The sequence below is a fragment of the Amblyomma mixtum genome, chromosome 4 (assembly GCF_055824585.1).
Source record: "Amblyomma mixtum isolate Tamu chromosome 4, ASM5582458v1, whole genome shotgun sequence".
NCBI classification, from domain to species: Eukaryota; Metazoa; Arthropoda; class Arachnida; order Ixodida; family Ixodidae; genus Amblyomma; species Amblyomma mixtum.
In genome coordinates, this window is record NC_143015.1 from 72,178,440 (window position 1) to 72,203,712 (window position 25,273).

A 25,273-nucleotide genomic window follows, 5' to 3' on the forward strand; every position below is an offset into this window, starting at 1 on the left:
CGGTGGAAAAGCAGTCGGCGTCGTAGTTGTAGTGCCAGCACAGCTCGTTGGAAAAAATCGCATCATGCCAGCCGTTTTCCGCAGAATGTTCCAGATGGCGTAATACCATTCAGCCTTTCGAGCAGCATAAGCTCACTAGGTAAGTCAGAGAACTTGCGGCAGGAATTCGAACCGGCGACCTATAATCGGGGCTGCGGGTGTCCACCGAGGTGTGTGAGACAGTTACTGCCACTTCCTTTCCTCAAATCCAATAGTCGTTTCCCTCATTACGGTACCTCTTTCTCTCTCTCTCTCTCTTCTTTCACTCCCACTTACCTCCCTTTCCTTACGGCGGTGTTCGGGTGTCTACCGAAATATGAGAGAATTACTGAGCCATTTCCTCTCCTCAAAAAAATTCACGGGGCACTTTGACTGTCTAAAGTGGGTAGAGGCGGAAGCGTTTTCCGCACTACCTTCGCTGTTTCTGTGGCACTGGTGGCGTCACATATATTTGAGTACTAATTACTAAATGATGGCAAATCACTAATTAATTGTTAATTACTGATTAATGTCTGAATGCTAATTAACTGCTAATTAATGACGCTTAAGCTTCGCCTTTAGGAGTGGAACGCGACAGTGCGTTGTAGCGCTGCCAGGGAGTCCACGGAACGACGCCATCCGTTCGGCGCGATGCCTTGCCCTTTGAACGCAACGCTTTTTGAAGAAAGGAAATGGCGCAGTAATTATCTGTCATCTCGGTGGACACCTGAACCGCACCGTAGAGGAAGGGAGGTGGGAGTGAAAGAGGATAGATAAAGAGGAGCCGTAATGAAGAAAATGAAAATTGTATTTGAGGAAAGGAAATTACGCAGTAACTGTCTCACATATCTCGGTGGACACCCGTCAAAATTCAGGGGGGCACTTTTTTGACCTAAAGTGTGGTCACTGATATGTGGTTAAGATGTTAAGCTTCGCCCCTAAGAGCGGAACGCGACAGCGTCTTGCAACGCTGCCAAGGAGTCCATAGAACGCCATCGCCATTCGGTTCTACGCCTCGCTCGTCGGTAAATTGGTTTTTGAGGAAAGGAAATGTATCTGTATCTCATTTGTCGGTGGACACCTAAACCTCGCCGGAAGGGAATGAAGGAGGATGAGAGTGAGTGAAGACACCGTATTCACTAGACGCGCCTTTGTTCATTCCAAACCATCGAGCTGGCATGGCGGAGTGGATAGCGTGCTCGTCTCTCACGCCGAAGACCGGGGTTCGATTCCTGAGCTCGACCAATTTCTTAATCGCTTTTATTTATTTATGTGGCCTGACTAGTAAAGCTAATTAGGCTAATTGGGTAATTAAGCAATTAACTAAGCTCAGTCCCACTTACTTGGAGCATCACTATACGATCCCTTCAATTGGTTGTATAGTTACTAGTCAAAGTGCAATTGGCCCCGTTTGAAATTCGCGCACTGTGACGTCACGACCGTTTCCACCAATTGAAAAGCGTGACATTTTCTGTCGACAACTACTGCTTACAACGATGAGACATTAAAGGCTTCCGCCTTAAAATGCGCTGTGTTCAAAGCTGGTTCCAACGGGCAAGGCGTCGCGCTGAACGGGCGATGGCGTTCCGTGGTGGTGGCGAAAATATTTTAATGAAATACTTTAGGAGGTTGTAGCGGCGGTTGGAGTTCTCAGTCCGGAACCCCATTGGCGTAGACTGCTGTCCGGGCTCTTTTGATGAGTTGCTTTTGACTCGTTTCGTCCTAGCTGGTCAGAGCTGCCTCCCATCCCTCTTGCGTTGGCTGGTTATTAGCAGTGATCGCTTGATTTCGTTGGCAGGCCCATACCATATATGGTACAGGTCCGCCTTCTCCCCGCAAAATTTGCATTGTGAGTCAAATGACTCCGGGTCTATGGCGTGCAGTCTTCGTGGGTTTTTGTAAGTGTTGGTCTGCAGCTTTCGGAGGTGTTGTTCCTCCCCTTTATCTAGTGTCTTATCCGGTGGAGGGTAGACCCGACGGGATAATCCTAAGTGCTGAAGTATGTCGTTGTAAGTTAGCAGTGGGGTGGGAAGTTCCACGGCATCCGCACTGGGTGCCCGGCGGAGAAACGCTCGGGCTGAGGCATGTGCGCTCTCTTTCCCTGGGATGCCCTGATGACCTGGTACCCATATTAAGTGTTTTTGTGTGGGTTGGTAGCCACGGTTTTAGCTATCTTGCAGGATTGTAGCTGCTAGCGGTGCGACCCTGCCCCTGAGGTAATTGCGATACGCTGTCTGTGAATCTGTGAGAATGTATTCTGAGCTAGTGTGTGTTGCAGCTAGAGCAATCGCCACTTCTTCCGCAGCCAGTATGTCCTGGCTAGCCAGTACTAGTCCGTCCACTGTTTTATGTTGGTGCACTACCGCGACGGCCGTCATTCCCTGCTCGTGGACTCCCTGGCAGCGCTGCAACACGCTGTCGCGTTCGACTCCTTAACGCAAAGCTTAAGCGTCTTCCAATTTTCAGCCATTTTTCTGTTTTCTGTGTTACCAGCGTGTAGTTCAGCACTGGTGTCCTGAATAAAACCATTCTGTCGTTAGTTCTGCGCTGTGTTTTATCCCTTCCTTGTTGGACTTCGAGGCCATTGCGCTTGTTTACAAGAACGTAGTGTGGGGAGAGAGAGAGAGAGAGAAATTTATTATGGAAAGTATGTTTAGACCCCCCTTGGGTCCCTGGACCACCGCATGGTCCCAGCATATACGAAGAGCTAAATAAGATAATTGTGCCTCATTTGCCTTCTCAGAAGACTTTCGAAGAAATTAAACAGCTTCTGGAAGCTCATTTCAGCCCAGCTCATTCAATTATCGCAGAGCGTTGTAAATTTAATCGCCGAATGCAGCAAGAAAATGAAAGCGTCAAAGATTTCATCACTGAACTGAAGCATCTTGCAAGAGATTGCAATTTCGGCACGTTTTTAAATGATGCCTTAAGGGAAAGGCTTGTAGCTGGTTTGCGTGACGAGGAAACGCAACGGGCTCTTTTTGCACAGCCTGACTTGACGTTCGAGCTGGCGTGCCAAACGGCGCTAGATAAAGAGCTAGCGGCACAACAGGCGAAGCAAATGCATGAGTTTGACACAAAACCGTGCAGCGTCAACGTCATTCAGGGCGAACGTCGCCGTGATAAGGAAAAGAAATCGAGGACGGTTGCATGGCCAAAAGATAAACGCGAGGAAGAGCGGCGAAGTGCTTGCAAGCATTGCGGAAAGAGTCATGCGGGAGAAAAATGTTGGTATCGCAACCACACCTGCAGAAATTGTAACAAAAAAGGGCATTTGCAAGCCGTCTGCAAAAGCGGAGCCAAAGCAAGAGCTGTCAGATACGTCGACACCACGGACGACGAATTCAAGGACTTGAGTTGTCAGACTGTGTTCTTCTCGGGCAAAAGTTCAAGGGGCTACGGCGTCGACCTGAACATTGAAGGGAAGACTGTTTCGATGATAATTGACACAGGTGCAGCGGTCACGATCGTACCAGAGCAGTTCTATAAGCAGTATTTCCCGCATGTTAAATGTGTGCAATCCAATGTGTCGTTGCGCACTGAAGGTAATTGGAAAAGCAAACGTCTTAGTCAAGCAGGACGCAAGTGAAATCTCTTTGCCTGTAGTGGTAGTGAAGGGAAACGGAACGCCGATGCCCGCTCTCATGGGACGAGACTGGCTGGAAAAACTGCAGATAAACTGGAAAGCAGTATACAGCCTGTCCACGGATAAGTCATTGAAGCAGAGGGTAGAAGCCTTACGGAAAAAGTATCCCGAGGTTTTCAAGAGCACCCCGGGAGTCGTCAAAAACTTCGAAGCTCGCATCTTTGTAAAGGAAGGGGCTCAACCAGTGTTCTCAAAAGCACGGCCAATACCATTTGCCATCAAAGAGGAAGTAGCAAAGGAGCTGGAAAAGCTCGAGTAAGCCGGAATACTAAAGAGGGTCACGAAAAGTGACTGGGCAACGCCTCTGGTGGTGGTCGCGAAGAAAGGCGGCGCAGGATTAAGGTTATGCGGCGACTACAAAGTCACAGTTAATCCTGTTCTAAAAACTGACCATTACCCTTTGCCATTGCCGGAAGATTTGTATTCCATGCTCGCAGGAGGTAAAATCTTTTGCGTTCTGGGTCTATCACAAGCCTATCAGCAAGTGCCGCTTGCTGAGGAAAGCAAAGCGCTGTTAACCGTAAACGCTCATCTCGGATTATTCCAGTTTCAGCGCCTACCATTCGGTATCTCTAGCGCACCCGCTATCTTTCAGTCGTTAATGGATGAAGTCTTAAAAGGGATTCCAAAAGTGGGTTGCTATATCGACGACGTCATCGTCGTAGGCGACAATATAGACGACTGTCAAGGAACTGTGGAAAAGGTACTTCAACGACTGGCAAAGCACAATATCACTGTAAAAGAACAGAAATGTGAATTTTTCAAGCAGTCCGTCGTTTATCTTGGACACAAAGTGACAGCTGATGGCATTTTTCCAACATCAACAAAGATAAAAGCCATCACGGAAGCACCTCAGCCAAGCAACGTAACTGAGCTACGAGCCTTCTTGGGTCTGCTGAATTTCTACGCCAAATTCATCAAAGATTTAGCCACAGTACAGTAGCTGCACCAATGTACGATCTGCTAAAAAAAGACACGAGTTGGGCGTGGACGGACGAATGTTCAAGATCATTCGTGGAAGCCAAGCAGCGTCTTGTAGACAGTCAAGTTCTGACTTTTTACGACGTGAAAAAGCCAATCGGTTTAAGCTGTGACGCGTCGGCCTACGGTCTTGGGGCAGTAATTTTTCACGTCATGCCTGATGGTTCAGAAAGACCCATTTCATTTGCCTCCAGAACATTGAGTGTAGCGGAGCGCAACTATGCGCAAGGCGAGAAGGAAGCCCTAGCATTAATTTTTGGTCTGAGCAGGTTTCATAGATACCTGTACGGGCGCAAATTCACGCTGTATACAGACCACCAACCACTGTTGGGGATCTTGGCATCAGATAAACCAATTCCTTCTTTGGCTGCAGCTAGGATTCAGCGTTTGGCTATCACCTTAGCAGCTTATCAGTACACACTGCGCTACAGGAACGGCAAAAACATGGAAGTTGCCGACGCTCTTTCAAGGCTTCCACTTCTGGTGAAGCATAAAGACGACACTGAAGAATGCCTTGCAGTGTTTGAGTCAACGCCTCTCACTGCGAGCCAGGTTGCTGCTGCGACTAAAAGGGATCGCCTTCTTTCCAAAGTCGTTCAGTTCACCTTATCTGGCTGGCCCGCGCACCACGATGATAAATTTCAGCCCTTTTACGTTCGTCGAAACGAACTATCGTATGAGCAAGGCTGCATCACGTGGGGCCAGCGAGTGATCATTCCGGAGGAACTTCGAGAAGCAGTATTAACATTGCTACATGAAGAACACCCTGGAATGCAAAGAATGAAAATGCTTGCTAGGTCGTTTGTTTGGTGGCCGTTGATTGACAAGAACATTGAAGACACTGTCCGTCAATGTACAGTGTGCCAAACGACCATGCCTGCGAAGGCACCAGGGCCATTGCACCCATGGACTTATCCAATTCGTGTTTGGCAGAGAGTCCATGTCGATTTCGCCATGAAGGATGGCTCGAACTTGTTCCTTCTAGTGGACTCTTACTCAAAGTGGATAGAAGTAAAATGCCTCCGCACTACGACGACGTCGAAAACAATCGACTGTCTCATGGAGATATTTGCAGCGTATGGCTACCCGGAGGAACTGATCAGTGATAATGAACCTCAGTTTACTGCGCAGGAGTTCTCCAATTTCACCTCTTCTCACGGGATTCGCCACACGCGTACGCCACCCTACCACGCTTCGTCGAACGGGGCAGCGGAAAGGCTAGTTCAGACGACAAAGGCCACTCTACTCAAGCAAGTGCTTCACGATAACCTAACAGGGCAGAACAGAACTCTACACCAACGACTTAACGACTTCTTGCTTGCTTACAGGAACACCCCGAACTCCGTAACAGGAAGAACGCCGGCTGAGCTGTTCCTGAAACGACAACCCCGAGTGAAGCTTTCGCTCCTGAAGCCAAGTTTTGTGCAGGACATGCGCAGCCGCTAAGGCGCAGACGCCACTCATCGCAACGAGGGCCGAGGAAGGGACCCGCAGATGAAAGCCGGTGATGCAGTTCTCGTCAAGACTACGAGAGGGGAAACCCTGTCATGGGAGGAAGCGGTCGTAATGCAACGTGTAAGCGACTCTACGTTTGTAGTCAAAGTCGGTGACCAGTTTGGTTTTGTGCATATCGACCACTTGAGACCCAGCTGGATATCGGGTGCAAAGTCATCACTTCATCCGGACGTCGCAAAAGAAGCGCATCCTGAGTCCACTCCAAGTGCCGCTGTTCAGCGAGACTTGCCATCAGCTCCCTCGGAAAAAGATTCCCCTGCTGGCTCCGTGATTAGTGGTCCCACTGCGGACAAGCTTGAGGATGTTCGCTTAGATGACGCCACTTCAAATGAGGAACCGTCATCGCAGCCTGAAGCAAGACACATGGCAGCGCAGCCTTCAAGTTCCACCGCATTAACCATGGCTACACCCGAAGAGGCCCCTTTGCGAAGAAGTAATCGAACAAGACGTCCTCCTGATCGCTATCAAGCCTCTAGTTATGAACGCGGAAAGAAACGCGTGTAGCTTTGATTAAGGAGGAAGGAATGTTCTGTATCAGCCAGTCAGTCTGATAACATTGTAACGGAAATGACGTGTGCCTGACCGGCATGCAGCGTTGCCTATAAAAGGACGCTGCTGCCTCGAATAAAGAGCTTTTTGCGTTGCTGCCACTGAAGCGTCTGTCTGCTGCTTAGAACAGAACATGCTGCATACTGAGAGATATCCAGTATCACCTGTGAAGCGCGTGTTTTTCACACAGGAGGACACCGCTAAATCGTTAGTCAAACGGACTGTTTGCCCTTCACTCCTGACTGCCTTTCTCCTGCAGTATTGCGCTAGATAGCACTGTAGGCGGCCTTAGGGCACCCAGCCAAACAATGTAGCTAGTGCCGAGGATTGTACGATAGGCTCTATAGCACACGATGAGACAATTGCGGGAACACTTACAAGTTCGAACTGGGAGACCCAGAGGAGAAATTCTAGAGGCCCATGTGCTGTGCGATGTCAGTGCACGTTAAAGAACCCCAGGTGGTCGAAATTTCCGGAGCTCTCCACTACGGCGTCTCTCATAGCCTTAGTCACTTTGGGACGTTAAACCTTATAAACCTAAACCTAAACCTAAACCTAACCTGAGTATGAATAAACTACACGTGAATCGAGGGCATGTGGGCGGGTGTGTATTATTTGCTCGCATGTTAACGATCATACGTAAATTTTCACGAGTTTTAAATTCCCCAATCTCTTTCTCCTCATTGTTAGTGATCATGCCATTATTTTTCAGTGTGCCATTTTCTTAGTATGTGCTATGAATTGCATGTCAGTCGATTTAAACATCTGTGCATTGTCAGAAGTGCGTCTGTTCTTGATTTTGTTAGTTTTATTTCACTGTTGCGCTGATTTCAGCTTCAGTGTGCTGAAATGTCTTTCCGAAGCCAGTGGCGCTAGGCTGGTCTCGAATGTGCGAAACAGTTGTTTTTTGATCTCGGCAACGGCGGCTCAATTTCGATGGGGGCGAAATTGTAGAGGCCCGTGTACTGTGCGACGTCAGTGCACGTTAAAGAACCCCAGGTGGTCGACATTTCCGGAGCCCTCCACTACGGCGTCCCTCATAGCCTGAGTCGCTTTGGGACGTAAAACCCCTATAAACCAATAAATCAAACCAATTTATATTTATTTAATGTCTTGCCTTCTTTCTTGTAAGAGTTAGCCTTTTCAAAGGGAAACTGAGGGGACGAGAGTATCGAGTTTTCGTTTTCAGTAAAAATTTTTCCTTTCGCTCTTTCTGGGCATGTAAACGCCCTTGCTTAAGCGAAAAGGCAATTTATGCGGAGAGAATTGAGTTTTAAAAAATTCGCCGCTCCTCCATTCAAAGTCGCACGTTCACACCGGTAAAGACGGGCTGCCGCGACTGTTTGAAAGACTGGTTGCAAGACTTAATGAAGAGAACGGCGCTGAAGCGTCGCCTCTGAGATCCAGGTCCGAAATTCGGTGTCTGCGCATGCAGTTTAGTTGCGAAATCGACCGGTAATGGCGACATCCGTATTTAGTTCCTTTTTTTTTTTCGCTATTTTCAGGCGAAAAAAGAAGGGCAAATGTTATTCCGCAGCAGCATATAGTCCTGAAAACGATGGTGACGAGACGGCCAAGTCGACAAAATATTTTGCCCCATTCTCGCGCTGAAGAGGAGAACAACCCCGCAAACCACCCACGATATTATAGGAATAGGCGGCGGGACAGAAAGCGGCGATCAAGGCAATCTGTCGACGACCGAAGTCTTCGTTTTCTGGGCGGCGCCTGATTGGCAGGTAACGATCCTTGTTTACTCGTCGGACTACTTATCACAGTGACAAGGCACGGTGACAAAAGCCCGTCCACTTTTGCCTGCTGCCTAGCTTTAGCTACAGTGCCACAGAAAGTTGACATCGAGCGTAAAACCACATTGTGAGCTTCGAGAAGCGAACATTTCGGGAAGTGCTGCTAGATACCACCCATTGTGAGCACATGTCAACGTTCACGATGGACTAGAAGGCAGCTAATCGCTGCTTGCTCTGTTTGCTCCGGTGTACCTAAGGTGCTACGCTGTTTCATGACCTCCGTATTTTGACTCATGACTTGTAGAAGTGGTGCTCGCGTTTGTAGTGCTTTCGTATTGTGTGTTCATGTGTTACCTCATTCTAGTAATTCCCGATTTGTGAAAGAGGCGACAAAAGCAGCGATTGGTTGGAATCGAGAGCTTTTCATGGAAATGACGAATTGCGGATGAATAGGAGGGAGACTGGTTGATTCACATCACTTTAAAAAGCAGATACAGCGAAACAACCTTATCCTTGCTAGAATTGTAACAAAGGGCGCTCACCCGCATACCGCAACATAAAGTTTCAAGAATCAGATGAGCAGACTGACGACCTCTGGACGCAAAGAAGAACTGTTCGCAAGCTTTGTCAGCAGCTGACCATGAAGGTTAAAGAGATAATAGCTGGGAAAAAATTGGGCGAACACTTTGGCAACTAAAGTGTTGAGAGGCGAAAGCCGAGGACACCATGCCGCGACGACTACCGTTGTATGTGACGTCACACCGTTCCCGTGGTTATATCAATACCCAAATTGTACATCTTTAGGGAATATTAAGTGTTAAATACGCTTAATTGCACATTTCTCCATCTAATTTGACGCAAATACGACGTTTTCCCGACCATTCTGTGACAATTTTCACTATGGCGTGACGACTTCCGGTGGATGTGACGTCACACCGTTCTCGTGACTATATCGACGCCCGCGCTATTTTGACGCAATCTCGACATTTTTGCCTATAATTAATTAACTTATTAATCTACAGTCATTAAACTTGTCTTCTAGGTTCATTTTTTCCTCCTCTATCTGAAGCAACCATTGGTTTTCTTCTCTATTTTTTAGTTCCCGAGTTAAACGCGTGTGACACGCTTTGTTAACGGACGACAGTATGAGCCATTAAACAACTACGTACGCGTTGGCAGGAAGTAGGGTAGGCATTAGCACGCTCGGCTGCGGAATGGAAAGATGGTGGTTTCCATCATCGTGCACAAAGGTTTTTTTTTTCTGGTCTGACTAGAAAAGCATGACACCTCTGCTGACAACCTTCTGTCGACAACGATGAGGCATCAGTCTGTCGCTCTAAAAGCGAGAAGACTCTTCTGGAAAGGGAAGAGGACAAGCTGTCATCCAATCTATTCACCACTTGTCACATAGGCTAAAAATGCCTCCTAACACTTTGAAGCGGAAGTTGTGGTATGAGCTCTACAAAAACTAAGAGAAATTCCGAAATATATTGCTAACTTAAATAAAACGAGGGGAGCAGAAAATTAGCATGACAGATTGTGAGATAAATGAAAGCGTCCATCATTGACATGTAAGATGGGAGCCACCTGCGTAGTGCGGTAAATTGGACGATGCATCCGGCAACGAATCGATGAACCTAAATATGCTAGACCCAAGCCGAATTTCAGGATAATAGGTATTTTATCGCTGCAAAACATGAAAAAAGTGCAAACCATTATTCTACAATACCTTGCGGAGGCAACGTGCTCAACTAACATGCAAAACTGTAGAGGATCAGGCAATAATTTTACAAAAACAAAACTCTATCAGCCAACTATCAGAAGCATTACAATCAAAATAAGTAGAGTGTGTTATGTGTCGTGAACCTCTTAGGGAGTTTCGGTGTATAGTACCCCTCTCACAAGGCCACATTTAATGTCACTTTCACAGAGCGACATTCGCCTTGTGTGTCATCCGCCCAGAGTCACACGATGAACTTCAGTGGCACTCGTTCTACAGCGCACTCTCTCCGTAGCGATTTCGGTGGTCTCACTCCACTTTGCCCGGTGAGGCAAGTGTGCAGTCTCAACAGCAGTGCTCTCACATAGTTTTTTTTTTAAGTTTTTTTTAAACTAAAAGCTTTCATAACCTCTATTTTATTTTATCGAACGTGTCTTTCAATGGGCACTTGTTTAAAGTCATCCGGAACTAAAAATAATGCACTTGCTTGAACGCCTACCCTCGCTCTCCATGCTAACGCGGAGGCTTAGGTCTTAGCAGGTCTTAGGAGTCTTGCCAAGCTTATGTTGCGCTGATAGAGGTCGCGGGTGGAACTAAATATGCAATCACTTCTTTCTACATATTTCTTTCTCCAAACTGATTTCTCAATACTCTAGCTCTAGTCTACACGCTAGCTGATGAAAGGCGACAGTCTTTCGGACAGGCTGCATGCACTTTCGGAATATTTTCGGACATCTTTCTAGATACATCTGTGACAACACGATGCAGAATGTATCAAAGACCTACGTGATCTGCCTTACGTATTTGAGCCCATCCGAAGCGAAAGTGATTGCTCAAGCGGTAGAGAACACCTGCAGCATTGAGAAGCGAGACAAGGCGGAAAAGAATGCAGTACGAAAGATAATGCAATGGGTGTTGCAAGAAACGCCAACGTGCGATATGTACTGTTATCCCGCCCAAACGGAGAGCCTGCGACGGGCAGGAGATTAAATGTGGTGGCATGCTAAGCCTCGCTGTAATTGCGTAGTTCTCCGAGTCCACCTAAAAATGACCGAATTAATGGCCCATCTTTCTGGTGTCTTCTATCTGTGAAACTGCTGCCAGTCGCAATTAGCAATTAGTCCTTGCAGATGTCACAGTGCAATTCAGAAATATTTATTAGACGGATAGATTAAAGCGGCATAAGATCACAGCACAGTTTTACAACAAACATGGGAATCAACGCGGGTTAATGACAGCTTAGCCGAAATGAAGAGGAAGAAATGGGCTTGGGCAGGGCATGTAACGCGAAGGCAAGATAACCGCTGGTCCTTAAGGGTAGCGGGAGTTTATTCCAAGAGAAGGCAAGCGTAGCAGGGGGTACATGGCAGGAAGTTAGGTGGGAGGATGAGATTAAGAAGTTTGCGGGGATACGATAGCCGCAGCTGGCAAAGGACAGGGTTAGTGGGAGAGACATGGGAGAGGCCTTTGCTCTGCAGTGGGCGTAGTCAGGCTGATGATGAACACGACAATGTTACGGGATGCAATCGGTCAATAAAATCAGGCACCTGGTTTTGGCTTCCACCTGTCGCTCGTACGAATAGCTACGAATAGCTACCGCTTGAGCCTCAGTAGACCCGCCCTGGAGGCTCAATAACTTCAGTGTTTTGGAACTGAGCGTGAGCCATACAATACGATGTGGCTCATAGCTCGTAGCGCCGCCTCAGAGCTTAACAATTAATCTTTATATCCCATTCAAAATAGTCATACTTGGTTTGCATTCAAAAGCTACTGGAGCCTGAAAGACTTAGGCAGCCCCTTCGCACGAACTTCACAGCTCACCGTCGTCGGGATCTGCCGTGCATACTTTCGCCTGACCATACAGCATCACACGCGTAGCACTGGAGACGTTCCTGTCTACACTTACATGAACACGTGCCTATCACGTCTGGCTTTCCCTGAAGACTGGGAGACGTGGCGAGAAAGTAACCAACGACCTAAAGAAACGATGCCATACGAGGAGCTGGCTGTGAGCCCTCTGAGACGTGGTGCTCTATCAGTGTCACAGAAGTGGCGGCAACCTGTAAATTACTTTTGTTTGTATAAAACTGATGCGTCCGCGTTTCTTTGTATGTGTCTCGGGAAGGGCAAGAATGCATGCACGCTTTTTTCAGTTATGTAGACCACCCCTCGCGTTGCGAAAGCGGAGGCGGCTCAAACTCGTCCCCGATACTGCCGAAGCCTAGAGCTGGCCATTAGCGGGAAAGAAGTTGCGGCCTACGTGACTGGCTTTTTGGTTGTGTTTTACTTTTTTGCGTTTCCAAGGTCACCGAATCGAGAGTCGAAGCCTGGGGCTTCTTTTTATTTGTGCGTTAATTTTTTCCTCCTCCAAGATGGCGGCCATGCAGAGTCAAAGTGTAGGTGCCTACGTGCTCTCGTTGCGCTTTTTGGTGTTTTGTTTTTTCGACGCCGACGCTGTGGCGCCGCGAGTGCTCGCTCGCTAGCGCCCGAGGGCTTTAAAAGGGGGCCGTATGGAAACGAACTTCAGTCCGCTCGTCGGTGGAAACGCTGCCGCCGCGAACTCCCGGGTCTCCGAGCCGCCGCACCGCATCCTCGAAACCGCAAGCTGCCCTGGACGGACGTCGCCTTCGGGGGCCGCACTGACTGCGTGTTTGGGATGGACTGCAGCCGCGCTTCCCGGTTGACTGTATGTTTGTTCACCTTCTGACTTTCAATCGACTGTATCTTATTGGCCTCTCACTTATGTTCTGACCTGTGTAGAAATATTCAATGTATAACTTAATTCAGTGTGTTTACTGTTATGTGCTTTCCGCAATTGTTTTGTAGAATGTAAATTACGTGTCTGTGAAAGCTGCCACATTGTTCAATCGAAGCTATAAACTTTGTTTTGTTGTTGTTACCTCTTAACACGCCTCGGTCTCAGTCACTACGTTTGCTTACCGGCTACGCCGGGCATCAAACGGCCACCCCCTCATTGTCCGGACTCGGTGATGATGTCGACTAGTCGCCGAACCCGTGACAATCAGATAGACTAAATCGGCTGCTGTACTCTCTTTAGTAGCTGCTTACTCCTCCCAGAATGCCTTCGGAGTTAAAGGCATCATTCGGCAAAGTATAGAACTGCCAGTGCGCTTTCTTTAGGGGAAAAAGGAGTTGGAGGACGTTTGTTTCCTTCGCTTCTGTAACACATCGGATCTTAACTGTCGCCTTTGACCCGCAGCTCACAGAAAATAGGCCCAACACTGATTTTGATGAACTTAAATGAACAGATCCCCTCTTGAGCCGCCCCCCCCAAAAAAGCGATATACCTCAGCAAAGGTTCTGAATCAGTACTATACAGCGAAGGCGTGAACTTGCTTAGATGAGTACGAAAAGTCCCTATATTGTAACTGTCGTCATTAATACGAAAAAATTATAGTTCTATCGCGAAGTGAATACATTTTGTTCCCTTCGGGGGTGCCATTTACTTTTTCGGGCATCTGCTTCAGAACAACTATCTTCTGAAGAAAAACACTTCGCAAAAATGAGCGGCGCTTTGGTTCAAGGAAAGCACTTGCGCCAGATGCCCCTAAACCTTCGCGAAATATTCGCCGTTAAAGATCAGTTAAATTTATTCATTTATTTATTCAAAGTACCACAAAAGGCCCTCACTCGAGAGTATTACATGTATTACGGGGGGGGGGGGAGTGGGTACAAGGCATTGGTTAAAGGTTAAAACAATGCACTAAAATAAAATAGAAAACGCAAATATTCATGAAAAATTTGCATCCACAAAAGAAGTCGGAAATATGCACATTGCAGCAAAACTTCACATATGAATAACAGCAGCACAAAAAAAAGACTACACCGGAAAAAGTGCGCTGAAGTACAAATCAAAAATGTAAAATATAAAGAAGACTAGGCGGAAGAAAGTAGGCTGAAAAAAAAAACCCCTCTTAGTTGTTGAAACATGAGTGAATATGGTGTTGGAACTTGTTTAGGTCAGATTCTGTGGCAGTGTCTGCTGGTAAAGCGTTCCATTCGGTTACTGTGCTCTTCATTTTGCACTGATACTACAATGTGAATGCTAGAATTTCGCGCAAGTGAAGCTACACAGTATTTGTAATGCAACAATTCACGCACGAGGACGCCAGTTGTCTCCGTTCTCGAAGGACAAGCCCTTAACATTCCGTGCGAAATTTTTCTGCGGTGTACAGCTGTTCTCCGGACTGCTTGGCCGTTTACTGAGCTGCACCAGCTTCAACGCGGCAGCGATCTGTGAATTTCTGGCTGGCTGAACCAGCGGAGTTCGTAAAATGTACACGGGACGCCAGCATGACGCTCAAAGGAAGCATGTGTTCAAAAAATTCAGGTGGCACTTTGGATCTCTAAAGTGCTGCAAGGCGAAAGCGTTTTCTGGCGCACTGTTCGTTTTTGTTTAGTTTTTATTTTGCATATTTTGTTTTGTTTTTTACTTCTTTTCTTATTTTTATTGTTTTTATTTTATTTTCATATCTTATGTTTAGTTTGTTTTTATTTTTGTTTATTTTCTTATTTTTATTTTCTTTTCCTTCACTTAATTCCGTTTATTTTATTTATGAAACGCATGCATTCACTAGATGCGCCTTTATTCATGCTCGAACCTTGAGCCTTCGTGGAGAAGGCCCTGGTTCGATTCCCACCCTCGGCGCAGTTTCTTTTTAAGCAGTGACGCCGAAAGGCGGACAGATCTGCCGACACGGCTGCCGACGCGTCTGTCGACACTCCTGCCGACGCGTCTGCTAACGACAGTATGAGGCATTAAAGGCTTTCGCCTTAAAAACGATGATATTCAAGAGGTAGCGCGGCCGGCTCATGACAGGAAGTTTAGCAGTGTCATGGCATGCTCGACTTCGACTTTTTTCTCAGAAAGTTTCGGAATACTTCTGCGGAGGTGGATACGCTGTACTCTGGCTTAGCAGGAGTGCGACGATTCTGGGAAAAGGAGTTAAATGTGCATCCCCCAGTCTGCATCGAAGGGAGTTGCCAGCACTCCTTTCCTTCTAGGCGGGTAGGTTATGTTTCGCTACGACGAAAGGAGGACGCTCTTTTATCGCTGTCATGGGTAGGCCATCTTCATCACGAATATCGGTTGACCTCCCACAGGTTCAGACAATACCTAAATTTAAATGGCCATCGCTTGTTGAAATAAATTCGGTACACTGCTTGTTATTACTCAAACTAGAATGGATCGGCACCCTTCAGAGACCTGTGAGAGATAATACGTCTTTATACTTCTCAGAGAGATTATTTCATATATCCGCCAATGCTTGCCAGCGCCAAGAGTAGCGGTAAGGCTGCGAAAGTGGTGTAACATTAGCTCGCTGGAACCTTTCTGTACGTATACAACGGGTAGAGAAACCTCGATGTGGCAGGAGCGGCAAGTTGAGGGCACATGATGTGGCGAAGAATCCTTGCGGAGGGGAACCTTCCTTTGTCTCGGGTAGCTTAAATGAATCCGGACGACTCTACGGTGGCTTACCTCATTGGCAGCGGAATTGGCTTGACACGTTTGACACCGCCAAGTAATTAGTGGTGCACAGAGCATGTGGAGGTCACTACGAAAACTCTGCACTGCAGGGACTGCCCATAAAATGGATACATGCGAACTGTGTACCCGAACCCTCGTACCCGAACTGTACCCGAACTGTACCCGAATTCTCCTTCTGCTAAGTAACGCCGGGCTGATGCAGTGGGCTGATTTTTTTCTGAACCAAAATAGCCGCTTCACAGAAAGAACATAATGTCCAAACTTGAATACAGCTAATAATTTTGCTATTACTTCGCTTAACCAACGTACTGATATAAGATTGTAGGGAGACACATACCTGACGAGCTTGAAGAGTACGTAGACGATGAGAGCCACAGACGCCGTCCAGACGTACGTCTGGAAGTTGGACAGGAGAACCTGCCCAGCCATGACGACCGCTTCGATCCGACTGCGGAGAAAGAGTGGACCCGAACCGGTAATAGCGTCTGCCTCTCCCGGCCTCCGTTCTTTGAACTGACAATGCTTTTTATCTGCTGCTCCGCACTTCGTCCTTATTATTTATAATTCCATGGGGTCTTCTTATCTCCGATGCGTATACAGTGTTAGCCTTCGATTCCTCTCCTTGGGCGGTATGTAGGGCCACATTCTCCCTGATAAGATCTGACTGATAGTAGCTTTATTTACCTACAGATTCAGAGAGCGCGCCGATTATTGTGTCAAGCTTTTCCGCTGTTTTCCGCCAGCCGGCATCCTAAGGTGTGGTGTTCCTTGGTTGGTCCTGAGAAAACACGTCAGGTTTTCATGGGGTATTCAAAAAACTGCAGTCAATTTCATGTACAGACTGAAACTGTGACAGGACATCTATCACATTTGTGTGCATGAGTAAATGAGATCCTTGTGCATAATAGTAATATTCTCCGCTATCCATTCTTACTATACCTTCTGTCTATTTATTCCTCGTTATCATCCTGACTATCTTCAGGCTTCCAGCCTTCTGTCCGGCAAACATCTTCAGCCTTCCTGCGTTTTCATTAATGTGTTTTTTTTTTCTAGTAAAACACTACCGCTCCAGAACCAATCTGTTTTCACCGAAACGAAGACAGAGTACTAGAAGCTTGAGATAATGAAGTGATAACTTCGACCCCATTTGTATGGCTGCCCAGGGCGGGGGAAAGGGTATTCTTGTCGCACACGTAGTATGTGCAATTTACATTCGCTCTTCTGCATAGTGCGCAGTGGATACTAGTGCGCTGTTTCGATGCGTAAGTGCTTTTTCTTTGTTCTTCGGTCTTTACACTCTTTGTCGCGCTTTCGTCTCATGACGATTATTAAAATTACATTCTACTCTAGCGGGAGCTTTGCTTAGTGCTGTCACTTGAGCTAATGACAACGGGAGAAAAATGTAAATGCTGTAGGATAACAATGGAATTGTTATGCTACTTCGTTCCAAGATGAGTGGCTGCCCCAAGCCTGAGTGCGTTGAGATATTTTCGAACTCAAGTGTGCTTCGTTTGCCTGAGGCAGACATGAAAGACGCGACGTCCTATATCTGGCATATGCCCTCAGCCTCATTCCTTAACCCACTGAGTAGCCCTATCTCGTACCCCTTCATACAAACCCTTTAGGACGCGCCGGTATATTGAGACTGCGTCGAAAGCAAGCTGATAAACCCGAGCGAAAATAACAGGAGAAGCGTCGCACTAACGTGCGTTATCTGGCGAAGGCCCGCCTGAAGGATCACCCGAGGGGACACATCTTTGGAGATAGTTAGGACGCAAGAACCGGTGCCAGCACACGAGCGTCGGGCATATCGTGCGCTCTGACGTCTACAGCGGGGAGTCTTGAGCGCTTGCTGCTGTCAGTTTTGCCGATAGGTTAGAACCGGTCGGGGCGCCTTTACAGTGGTAAGAAATCGTAATAAGAAGAAGAGGATGTGATGGGCGACGGCGAGAACCCCGACAGTAACGTTGGCATCAAATTCACCCATTGGCTCGAGGAAATTGACGTTACCAGGCCGGATGATTCCCATCGGCTGGAGAAAACTGACGTCACTATAAAGGCATAAAAAGCTTCCAATGCTATCAGTACTCACCTATGGGGCAGAAGCGTGGAGGTTAAGAAAAAAACTGCCCAGGATTAGCTTGGTTAAGCCAAGAATGCGTTGCATATTGCGCGGTCTTTTTGCTCGAGGTATTGCTTGGCGGCACTCGATTTTCTCAGCAGCTTTTCCTCCGTGTCGTATGGATGGATGGATGGATGGATAGGAGCGCCCCCTTTGAAACGGGGCGGTGGCTACCGCCACCATGCTCAGCCGTCTTTTTTTCCCCTTTTTTTCTTTTTTTTTCCTTTCTTCTTTTTTTTACGTGGTGACGTGACGTCACCAAACCACGTGACGTGACGTCACGTGGTTTGGTGGCTGCCCGGCCGCGCCCAAGGGCTGAACTGAGTGACTGCAATATGCTACGCATAAAAGGGTTCACCTTAAATTAAGGACTACGTGATAGGTGTAACGTTAAGAGACAGGAAGCGGGCGGAGCGGGTGAGGAAGTAAACGCGAGTTAATGACATCCTAGCCGAAATCAAGAAGAAGAAATGGGCTTGGGCAGGACATGCAATGACAACCGCTGGTCCTTAAGGGTAACAGACTGGATTCCAAGAGAACGCAAACATAGCAGAGGGTGGCAGAAAGTTAGGTGGGCGGATGAGATTAAGAAGTTTGCGGGAATACGGTGACCGCAGCTGGCAAAGGACAAGGTTAACTGGAGATACATGGGAGACGCCTTTGCCCTGCAGTTGGCGTAGTCAGGCTGCTGCTGCTGCTGCTGATGATGATGAATGCTATCGCAGTGCCAACAGTTAAGTTGAGGGGTCCGTGCGATTTTTGACTCGACTGTGTTAAGAATCCGGTGCTGCAGAAAAACCTGCGCCGTCGGCACCGTTGGCCGTGAGAGAAAAAATTCATATGAGAGAAAAGGATTGATAAAATTGACCTGGAAAGAAAATTGGGTTGATTTGGATTCGGGTGGGAATTCAACCCTAGACCATCGGATTGGAGACGGACGCGTTATCCATAGCCCATGGAGGCTCCTTTTTTTCTTCATTGCATGGAAGTACAACAACGCTGACACGCTCCTGGTTTGGTTTGTGGAGTTTCAAAGCGAATCATGCTATGAGGAACGCCGGAAAAACTCCGCTGACCCGGACCATGAGAGTGAAATAACTAAGAGAAGAATGATGTAGATGGAGTGAATTTGGCAGATGCTCTCAGGTCATGAATAACTGCTAGCCAGTATCGGATCTCAAGAGAAAAGTATCTAACAGCTGTACTTGCTGTACTGTAACAGCTGTACTGACGGCAGTGGCCTGTGGGGCAGAAACTTTGTTTATGGTTTATGGGAGTTTTAACTTCCCAGAGCGACTCAGGCTATGAGGGACGCCGTAGTGAAGGGCTCCGGAAATTTCGACTACCTGGGGTTCTTTAACGTGCACTGACATCGCACAGCACACGGGCCTCTAGAATTTCCCCTCCATCGAAATGCGACCGCCGTAGCCGCGATCAAACCCGCGTCTTTCCGGTCAGCAGCCGAGCGCCATAACCACTGAGCCGCCGCTGCGGTCGACAGGGTTCTAGCTTAACTTAACCAGTCTATATCCCGCGAACCCGTTATACATAGCCGCAGCAAAATCCTGCTGTCACTGTGCCGGCACATCAGAATTCCGGGATACGTACACATGCATCGAGTAAAGACAACCAGACAGAATGTCGCTCATGCGCAGCATATACCCGCTCACCATGCACACTGCTATCTAAATAGAAACTTCGAGAACGTGGCGGGTTGCCGCAGGCTAAAAAGGCCCATGAGCAGAAAAATATCATGTGGAACGTTAGAACCTTCGATCGTAAGCAAGAATCTTATGGCATAGGACGTGATCTCAATGTCCTTTTTGAGAGTCAATTGAAGAATGGCCCAAAGAACAGAGCATTAGGACAAAACACAAAACAATGATCAATAACATCTGGCTGCTGACACAATCAATCAATCAGTCTTTATTTTCGCATACATTGTACAGCGAAAAAAAGGTGCCAGTTCACTGAACATGACACAAACGTTTCCTTTGCACGAGGTCACATTTTGACACGTAAGGTCGACGCGTGTGATGCTTAAAAAACAAAGTCTTTGGAGCCGATTGAACACACTCCTGTGGGCCCCGCCGCGGTGGCTCAGTAGTTACGGCGCTCGGCTGCTGACCCGACAGACGTGGGCTCTATCCCGGCCGCGGCGGCTGAATTTCGATGGAGGCGAAATTCTAGAGGCCCGTGTGCTGTGCGTTGTCAGTGCACGTTAAAGAACCCCAGGTGGTCGAAATTTTCGGAGCCCATCACTACGGCGTCCCTCATAGCCTGATCGCTTTGGGACGTTAAACCCGAATAAACCAAACCTAAACGCTTCTGTCGCACCTGCTTCAATGCATCGTTGTCTAGAAAGGCGAGGTAACGCTACCGATACAGGGGTGCGGGAAATAGCCTCTCAATCAGAAATTTTGTCATCTTTTTTCTGGAGGGACTGTACCGGTACTCTAAGGAAAAACGTACAGTGAGGTAATGTAGTGTGCCGGAAACTTTGTTATGAAAAACTACTAAGGCTTCCTCGCATATAATCAGTGGCCGCAAGCCGAATAGGCAAATGGGCACTTAATTGCCTTTTAAGCACAGCTACGAGGAAGGAATGATTTGCCGCTTGGAAAAAGAAAAGCCTTGAAACAAGCTTATCGACAAACATGCGCTGAAGACCATCTCCAGAGGGCGAAACAAATTGTCTCGGAGCATAGACTCCCACTAAGAGCCCCACACAAAAGTCGGAAAAATTCTGTGCATCGCCTGTACTTCTTTCCTTGCCCAATGTAACACCTGAAATATGTAGATGGGGTTCGAAACCAAGCAGATATTGCATACTTGTGCTCATGCAAACAGAGATAGCTTCCTACCCATTCAGGCTTGTGATTGTCGCATAAAGGCCGATATTTCATAATCCCGCTGACGCCCACTATTGCGATACCAATGCAAGGGAATGCCCAAATACTGTAAGTCCTTGGAGTCCCGCCTGATGCCTCCGAAAAGGCTTGATTTTTTACCCCAGTGTCCTAGCCAAAACACCTTTAATTTACCAAGCTTAAGAGCTGCACCCGAGCTCTCACGTCATCACCATCATCACCATCGTCGTCATCATCATCATCATAATTTATTTTACCCTTCAAGGCTTCTGTTGATGCATTACATAAGGGGGGGGGGAGACAAAGCAAATACAACTGAGAATAATACGTTAATACAACAAAACATAATGCAATACAATAAAATGAAAAACGACACATCACAATACAACGTTGGTCAATAATGAATGGCGAAAGGCTGAATTAGGCGGTAACAACAACAAGAAAAAGAATAAGTGTAACTGGGTGAGGTTTGAGACAAATGGGCAGTTGCATGCAAAACATCGAGCGCACTCTTTTTATCATAACAGAAAAGGGCAACGTCATCAGCGTAAGTAAAACATTTGATTTCACATTGCGATAGCGAGATGATACTGAGGCATAGGAGCTCAAGATATAACGCGAAGAAAAAAAGGCGAAAGCAAGTTGCCCTGTACAACCGATGATGTAAGTAGAATAGGTGTGGTAAGCTTTTCATAGAAAACGTCAGACTTTATTTATTTATTTATTACCTCAAAGGCCCCGGTTGTGGGGCATTACATGGCGCTCGCACTTGTAGTGGTGCGAGCGCCAGAGTAGCTTCATCTTGGTGTTCCCGGTTTCGGATCCAATATCATGCATTTCAGGTCTTTTGCGCGCAGCCCTACCAAGTCAACGAGCTTCTGTTTTGATACACTATTCTGATAAATGTCCACATATCAGCAATTTTGAGGCCGAGATTTTGAATATAGACATGAGCGAATCAATCGAGAGGCGACTAGAGGCTTGCAAGTAAATACTTTCAACAGCAACTCGCACCTTTTCAACGGTCTAAATCACTCGCCTGATTTAGGAATGACGACAAATCTTTCCTCACGCACGCCACAGCTCTGCTCAAGCGAGACCGGTGTGATGACTTGTAAGACACATAGTTCGAGACTAAAATCGTCGCTCACATCAGCTACGTGTAAACACAACACAAGAAAATTATTTTGCAGAAGGAGCCTACTAAAATGTGCACTTCTTGTTCTTTAGCTGTTGGCATTCGAAAGAAGAACTGCGGCATTGTGATAACGATTATGCATAGACTGCTTGCAGATTTGCTGACCTTGGTAAATGAGCCAATAAAGGCTCCGTAGAAACAGAGCCGTTACTTCCGAGAGGGTACTTGCGTGCGGAAGGGCTGACAAAATCGCTCGTACTGCTGCAAAGAGCATGGGAAGGACCAACTGCACCACTGAAAGGGAAGCGTGGTCTCCAGGTGCTGACGCTACGCCAGATGCTGCTGTCGAAGGCGCGCAGCTGAAAGGACACTGAAAGTGCACAACTGGAGGACCCGAGGTTGCAGCTTGCACGTGACTAACAAATCTTTGCTGAGCAGGCGTCTTTAACTAGCACGTGCACACAAACGAAGAATCCGAAGAAGGATCTCGCGGTTTGAATGCATTCTCGTTGTCGAGCAAGACTCTTGAACGCCGGCAGGTGCGACATAGCTGAAGCCCCATCCTGCTCTTTGGTGCTAGAATTCTAACGAACAGAGTTCTTTAACGCAGACAAGTATGTCTGAGAATTGAAAACCTGCGATTGATGACTCTGCCGCACGGGATTCGCTGAGTCTAAATTAGGAAGCGTAGCATTTCAACGAGTCAGTCGTTCATTAATTATTTCGTGTCGTTGGAGAGATGAAGCCGCTATGTCATTAGGGCATCCAGAAAAGGAAGCAGCATGGTCCCCTACAACGTTCGCGCACTTGGGTTGCAGTAGTGATCTACGATGATTATCTTGATGACAACAGAAAGGCTACTGAAGCTTTTCTGTTGGCGGGCTCACTGGATTGCCCAAGGATATCTATATGCCTTTCTTATCAGGACATTGGTTTTCTTCTTACATGCTTCTTTAATTCTCTAGTGTGGCTCGACGTATGCAATTCTACTGATTATGAAAGCCTGTAGAAGCTGTAAAGTATATTCTGTTGGTTATTATGCCAATCATTCTTGCTATTTGTTCTGTCTTTTCTGCTGGTCGTCTTATTACCTCTCGATCATTGCTGCTGTTTTGATAGTCAGCTCAATGATTTTGGCCCATGGGACTTCCTTAATTCTCGTTCCGTCAAGCCCCACCTCGAGAAGGTGGTCGTTTTTCCTTTTCTTGGCTATTAAAAGTTCTGAATTGTTCGGGGCGCTTGCTATCCCGTATTCTTCCGCATAGCCTGTGCTGTGTTTGCAGCCTTGTGAAGTCGATGTTCTATTTCTCCTCCGTTGCTGCTGTTCGTCCATATTGTAATGCCATTAGCGTAGAGGGCATGCTTGATGTCTTCTATGGCGTGGAGTCTCTGTGGGAGCCCCAGCATGGATATGTTAAATAGCATTGAGGATAACATTGCACCTTGGAGGGTCGCCCCGTCGCCTATGCTTATGGGTTCTGCTTTAGTCTTGCGTGCGTTGAGATTGGCCGTGCGTTTGGCCAGGAAGTCTTTAATATGTCTGTGCGTTCTTCCACCGCAGTTCGTGTTATGTTGGTTGTTTAGTATGGTCTTGTGGTTAACATTGTCGAATGCCCCCTTGAGATATAATGCAAGTATAGCTTAAATTTTGTCGCCTTTCGGCATGCTTTTATTTCCTCTTTCAGCTGGCGGAGGATGTCATGCGTTGACAGGTTCTTTCTGAAGCCAAACATTTGCGGTTCTGCGTGCTCTATCCACGTGCTTGTACACTCTTTTGTAGATTATTTTGTCAAGTTTCCCAGAGCGCGATGTGAGCGAGATTGGTCTTATTTTCGCTATGTTGATTTTTGCTTCTCCGGCTTCGGTACGAAGTGTACCTCTGTGTCTTGCAGGCTTGGGGTGTTTTCTCCTCAGCCCAGCAGCAATTAAAAAAAAATTGTTGGTCTTGTTAATGAGGCTTCATTGAGGTTGGCCAGTATCTTGACTGTGACTGCACATAGTCGATACCAGTTGGCCCTAGCCCCCTTGAATATCTTTCTGCTCTTTTGGTGAGTTCCGCTATTAATTTCTTTAGCTTCTCGTAAAGCCGCTGCTTCAACCACCTCTTCCTAAAGCTCCTTGTGGTCTAACATAACAAATACGTGGCGTTACGAACGACCTTTCATCAAATTATAACCCACGAAGGCGCGTTGATTCAACATAAGGTGGACCTATGAACCCGTTGTGGTCATTATCTTAGTGAAGTGTCTTAGACACAGGTACTGATGTGTAGACGGATGATTATCAATATACTAATTAGGAATTAGGTAACTGAGTATGCGATGCGAACAGTACACGATAACGCTATCGGTTCTGGTATTAAAGGCGAAGCTTAAGCGTTCTCCAGGTTTTTTTTTTTTTTCGGAATGCGCCTGAACGCCTATCGCTGAAAACGCTCACGTGAAGACATCCTCTTGAAAATTGCGGCATCTGGGGATGTTATGGCCAGCCAGTGCCGATTTTGTCCACGAAGGTAAGATGATGTTTGGAGGAAAAGAAAGGAAGGATTCTGTAATGGTTTTCCTTTTTGTTCTGTAAATTCGTGCTGTATATCAGGATCAACGATATATGTGTCATTCTAGTGCGGGTCTGGTGCTGCTTGAGCCAGTTTACGAAGTACAAAAATATAAAATGGGTACATTTGCAACGTTATAGCGGCTCCAAATAGCTTGCAAAAAAAGGGAACAGAGCGCACTGTGAAAACCACCAGGCTGCAGTGCTTGCCTTTATTCCATTATTGCGTTTATCACTTTTTTCTCATAAAGCGGTGACCGAGAGGTCAGTGCAGGCGTGAAGTGCGCGTTTAAGCATGGTGCCAAGTGAAATCCTTAAGTTCGTCCTCGTACTTACGTCACGAGTGGAATTGTTTATATGATCGTTGCTGGCATTCTCGTAATAGGGAGGGGTCATGTGCTACTACGCACCCTGTAAATACGTTAGGTAGAGGGAAACATGAGGGAGTAGAGAGACGAAATTTTGGTAGTATGTTTGTCCTTGTAGTGATGCGCATAAATGGTCACTTGAAAATCACTTCTGCCCGAAAAATTTATTTTCTTTCCTTATGATGCTTTTGTTCCAGGTTCTGGACCGAGAAAGTAATGTTAAAGCTTAGTTTAAAACCAACCAATAAAGATCAGGAAGTGACCAACCGGAAAACCTTAAACTTGCTGAAGATATAAAAATGACGAACTCAGGCACTCTCATGCGATTCTGTGGCCTCATTCAATCGAAATCCTCTTTGATGCGCTTGCGTAGGTACGTTGCACAAGAGATAACGAACGTTGTTGATAAGGATTGCAGTCCTTATCCATACGACGATATGGAGGTTGCAGACATTAAGCGATAGAGCGCCAGACGCTTCCTGCAGAGAGCAGATACAGCTGAAACAAAGAGTAGGACCAAGACTGAGAAGCACGACACG

The 25,273-nt window shown here is 46.9% G+C and overlaps 1 protein-coding gene across 2 annotated transcripts in view; it reads right to left on the reverse strand.

Annotated features, from left to right (window-relative positions):
- Nucleotides 1-17,884, reverse strand: part of LOC149346971 (cytochrome P450 3A8-like) — a 50,960-nt gene extending 33,076 nt beyond the window's left edge. The window contains exons 1-2 of one of the 2 annotated variants that reach the window (XM_089586785.1): nucleotides 17,776-17,884; nucleotides 16,021-16,131 (exon numbers count right to left, since the gene is read on the reverse strand). In XM_089586785.1, the coding sequence (XP_089442911.1) occupies nucleotides 16,021-16,112 (92 nt within the window). In that variant the 5' untranslated portion in view covers nucleotides 16,113-16,131; nucleotides 17,776-17,884. Of the gene's footprint in view, nucleotides 1-16,020; nucleotides 16,210-17,775 lie in introns of those variants that run through there. The other variant, XM_089586784.1, reaches the window with a different exon arrangement.
- Between the last annotated feature and the right edge of the window lie 7,389 nt (nucleotides 17,885-25,273).